The 5,000-nt window shown below is 43.2% G+C and overlaps 1 protein-coding gene across 1 annotated transcript; it reads right to left on the minus strand.

Annotated features, from left to right (window-relative positions):
- Positions 1-2,752: 2,752 nt before the first annotated feature.
- Positions 2,753-4,218, minus strand: LOC113803048 (uncharacterized). The gene is made up of 2 exons (XM_070143151.1): positions 3,871-4,218; positions 2,753-3,589 (listed from the first exon to the last, which is right to left on the minus strand). The coding sequence occupies exons 1-2, from the start codon at positions 4,201-4,203 to the stop codon at positions 2,942-2,944; spliced, it is 981 nt and encodes a 326-aa protein (XP_069999252.1). The 5' UTR covers positions 4,204-4,218; the 3' UTR covers positions 2,753-2,941.
- Between the last annotated feature and the right edge of the window lie 782 nt (positions 4,219-5,000).

The following is a 5,000-nucleotide window of genomic DNA, read 5'->3' on the forward strand; positions in this document are numbered from 1 at the left end:
GTCTTTCTTCATTGTGTAAATTGGAATTTGATATTATCTTTCAACATTATGTTTGATATACGGTCTAACATATAATTTATGATTAATTCACACTCATATTTCTCTTAAACTTATGAGAGTTCAGACTTGTGCCTTAATGAGACGCTTTTAAGTTAAAGACTTGGGGAAGAGCTTTATCGTTGTTTCAGGTACTTGGGAAGAAACTTGCGTCGTAGCGTAAGAGGACCTGTTCGTGTAGCTTACCTGGCCAGCGGAGGGGGAGAAGGGAGAAACCTTTCCACGTGAGGGAGAGGGAGAGGGAGAGGGAGAGGGAGAGGGAGAGGGAGAGGGAGAGGGAGAGGGAGAGGGAGAGGGAGAGGGAGAGGGAGGAGGGAGGAGGGAGGAGGAGAGAGAGGGAGGGAAAGGAAAAGGGAGGGAGAAGGAAGGGAGGAGGGAAGCGGAAGGAGGGGAGGGAGAGAAGGAAGGAGGGAGAGAAGAGGAGGGAGGAGAGAAGAGGAAGGAGGGAAGAGGAGAGAAGGAGAAAGGAAGAGGAGGAGAGGGAGGGAGAGAAGGAGGGAGGGAGAGGAAGAGAAGGAGGGGAGGAGGGAAGGAGGAGGGGAGAGAAGGAGGAGGAGGGAGGGAGGGAGGGAGGGAGGAGGGAGGAGGGAGGGAGGGAAGGGAGGAAGAAGAGGGAGGAAGAAGAGAGGAGGGAGGAGGGAAGAGGGAGAAAGGAGGGGGAGAGAAGGAGAGGAAGGGAGAGAGGGAAAGAGAGAGGGAGAGCGAAGGAGAGAGGGAGAGAGAAGGGAGAGGGAGGGAGAGAGAGAGAGAGAGAGAGAGAGAGAGAGAGAGAGAGAGAGAGAGAGAGAGAGAGAGAGAGAGAGAGAGAGAGAGAGAGAGTATAGATAGAGAGAGCAAGAGGAAGGGAGTTTGATATATATAAGTGAGAGAGAAGGTAATCGCTGACTGAGACTAAGAAAAACAGAGGGAGAGAGAGAAGCAAACATTAGATCATTTGATGGAAGACGAAAGGGGAATCATAGATCTAGAGCAATTAAAGCAATGTGAAAGAAAGAACTAATAGATTAATTGATGAGTACATCTAGACTGAGGGTTACTAAACTAGTACATATAGAATAGTTTAATCAAGTAGAAGAAATTTGTATAATAAAGTGAATTAGGCAGAAAAATTAGATTTTAATGAACTACAAAGACATGAATAGAATGGGCACAGGTCTAGCACAGAAATGTACAGATTTAGATAACGTATGTAATGGGTGTATATCGCTAATGGAAGTCAAAGAATGGGCTTTCGTATACGTATCATGTAATCCGAATTCTCCTGTTTGCAATTATAAATGGATGAGATTTCTCCCGTTTCATGTTACTATCGAAGTATTAGATGTTAGTAGCATATATTTAGATAGTAAACGTGGCAAACAATATTGTCGAGTGCAAGATAAAACGTTTGTAGTAATTTTTCCTTTGAATGCAAATGTATTATAAAGGCTCTTGACATTCGCTATCCATTCAGAGGGAGCATTCATGCTTCGGGGGTTGTTAATATATATATATATGTATATATGTATATTATATATATATATATATATATATATATATATATATATATATATATATATATGTATGTATATATGTATATTACATATATATATATATATATATATATATATATATATATATATATATATGTGTGTGTGTGTGTGTGTGTGTGTGTGTGTGTGTGTGTGTGTGTGTGTGTGTGTGTGTGTGTGTGTGTGTGTGTGTGTGTGTGTGTGTGTGTGTGTGTGTGTTCTTACCTAGTTGTTCTTACCTAGTTGTTATTATAACTTTTTAAATTGATGTGTGTGTGTGTGTGTGTGTGTGTGTGTGTGTGTGTGTGTGTGTGTGTGTGTGTGTTCTTACCAATTGTTCTTACCTAGTTGTTATTATAACTTTTTGAATTTGATGTGTGTGTGTGTGTGTGTGTGTGTGTGTGTGTGTGTGTGTGTGTGTGTGTGTGTGCATATATATAAATAAGTATATATATGTATATATATGTATAGGTATATATGGGTAGATAGATAGATAGATTTGTGTATGTATGTGTGTATGTTTATATCTATCTATCTATCTATCTATCTATCTATCTATCTATCTATCTATCTATCTATCTATCTATCTATCTATCTATCTATCTATATATATATATTTATATATATATATATATATATATATATACCTATAATCTCTCTCTCTCTCTCTCTCTCTCCCTCTCTCTCTCTCTCTCTCTCTCTCTCTCTCTCTCTCTCTCTCTCTCTCTCTCTCTCTCTCTCTCTCTCTGTCTTTGTATGTCTTTGTATGTCTTTGTATGTCTTTGTATGTCTTTGTATGTATGTATGTATGTATGTATGTATGTATGTATGTATGTATGTATGTATGTATGTATGTATGTATGTATGTATGTATGTATGTATGTATGTAAGTATGTATGTATGTATGTATGTATGTATGTATGTATGTATGTATGTATGTATGTATGTATGTATGTATGTATATATATATATATATATATATATATATATATATATATAATCAGTTATTCATCAGTATGAAAATAGTTTAAATAAACTATGCGAGCTTTGTTTTTTTTATAATTTGTAATTCATTGTGTATTTGATAGATTTTTGGCTTTATGCAATTTTGCATGTGCTTTTACATATATCTGCATGGCAGGAAAGCGATTTAATTTTTTAAGATTGGTAAATCAAATATATGCTGGAAGATACTTTATAGTTTATTTTGATTTCTGAAAGAATTTTAGAGGAAAAAAATCACCACAAAATGTCCAAGTTCGAACCTGGAAGAGACTGCGCTGAAATTCCCTCGTGCGGGCTAAGCAGCGCCTCTCTGCGCAGGCCCTTGCTTCCTTCCATGCCGTCGCTCGCTCTCTCGGGTCACACTCGTCCTAATCCTTCTTGACCACAACGGCGTGGGTGGCACCGTAGGTGAGAGGGGTACCGATAACAGCACCATGGGCAGCTCCGTAGGTAAGTGGGGCAGCGCCGACGACAGCTCCGTGGCCAGCTCCGTAGGTAAGTGGGGCAGCGCCGACGACAGCTCCGTGGGCAACGACACCGTGGGCAGCGCCGTAGGTGACGGCGGCGGGGGCGGCGGCAACGTGGTGCTGTACGTGGACCTGCTCGTGCACGGGCACGGGCACGGGGTAGGGCTGTGGCACGGCGTAGGGCTGGGGCACGGCGACAGGCTGGGGCACGGCGTAGGGCTCAGGCACGTACTTGTGCTGGATGGGGGTGACCTCCTTGGTCTCGTAGACGGGCTTGGGCACGGCCACGTCGTAGGTCCTCTCGATGATCTTGAGCTCGGGGCGAACCTCGGTGACCTGAGGAGTGTAGGAGATGACGGGGCGGCCGAGCGCCTTGACGGGCGTGCGCTGGACCAGCACTTCGGGGGCGGGGGCCTCGCCGGCGGGCACGGGCGCGGGCACGTTCAGGTTCACGTTGGAGTAGGCCACGGCGGCGGGGGCTACGGCGTAAGGTGCGCCCAGGAGGGTGGTGCCCCCCATGACGGAGGCGAGCACGAAAGGCAGCAGGCACTGTCGAGGAACGAGACTGCACGTCAGACACTTATACGCATGTAGACTGTGCGTGGAAATATGCACCTGTATAAGATATATGGTGTGTGTGTGTGTGTGTGTGTGTGTGTGTGTGTGTGTGTGTGTGTGTGTGTGTGTGTGTGTGTGTGTGTGTGTGTGTGTGTGTGTGTGTGTGTGTGTGTGTGTGTGTGTGTGTGTGTGTGATCTACACACACACACCTACCAACGGTTGTCTAACAATATAATCGCACAAACAGATCCCTGGAAAAGCCTGGACTCACAATGGACTTCATGGCGGCGGCGAGCGAGCGAGTGGTAGTTCCCAGCGAGCGCGAAGGCCTTAAATAGAATCCCGCGGCCTTGAGAACCACGCCCGCGCTCGCACTCCGGCCGCCTAACAGGACACACCCTCGACCCACGCCGCACACTCGCACGAACGCACACACAAACACACGAATTGGTTGTTTCTGTTGTTTGTTGGAAGATCGCGTCGTGTCCCAGTGTGCTCTGGAAAGGACGGGGAAGTCTTGCTCTCGTTGGCCGTTATTTGTGTGTTGTTTTGTTTTCCTGCGCTGGCCGTCCCTTTTTGTACTCGGGATCGCGTGTTGCAACATCGAGGCTGTAGCTTATGTAATGTTTTTTTCTTTGTTTTTTCTCCCTAGGATTGATGTAGATCTTCGATTTCACTGGATGGCGATGCTGCTCCTCACTCGGGTCTTCTTTGCTCTGGGGCGCTGCCGTCTGTTTCTTTCATGTTTGGCTCTTTTAATGTTTACCTTTGCTTTTTACTGTCAGCGTCATCCTCCTCCTTAATTCACCGTTGTCAGTCTGATGATGATGATTGATTGATGATGATGGTGGTTATTATTATGATTAGTATGATAATTCTTATTGCTATTATGGTGATGGTGGTTGTAGTGATGATGATGATGATGATGATGATGGTTATTATTATGATTAGTATGATAATTCTTATTGCTATTATGGTGATGGTGGTTGTAGTGATGATGATGATGATGATGATGATGATGATGATGATGATGATGATGATGATGATGATGATGATAATGATGATGATTGTTCTTGCTATTATCATTATTGTTATAATTTTTATTGTTTAGTAATCATCATAATTGTTTTGAGTTATATAATTAAGTTGTTTTTGTAATCGTTATATACATACATATATAATTCATTGAGTTGCATATGATTCGTACTATCATAGCTTCAATTATTACTGTTAGTATTACTTTGCTGATTGCTCTTACATTTTTTTGCTCATTATCACTGACTCGTGCTAGTTGGTGTCACCACCACTGTCATTGCTGCTATCACTTATCATTGTCCATATCGTCATTTCTCATTAGTATTATCCCCCTCTCGCAAATATCCCAATCCTTCTTTACATATC

Source organism: Penaeus vannamei, chromosome 30 (assembly GCF_042767895.1).
Source record: "Penaeus vannamei isolate JL-2024 chromosome 30, ASM4276789v1, whole genome shotgun sequence".
Lineage (NCBI taxonomy): Eukaryota > Metazoa > Arthropoda > Malacostraca > Decapoda > Penaeidae > Penaeus > Penaeus vannamei.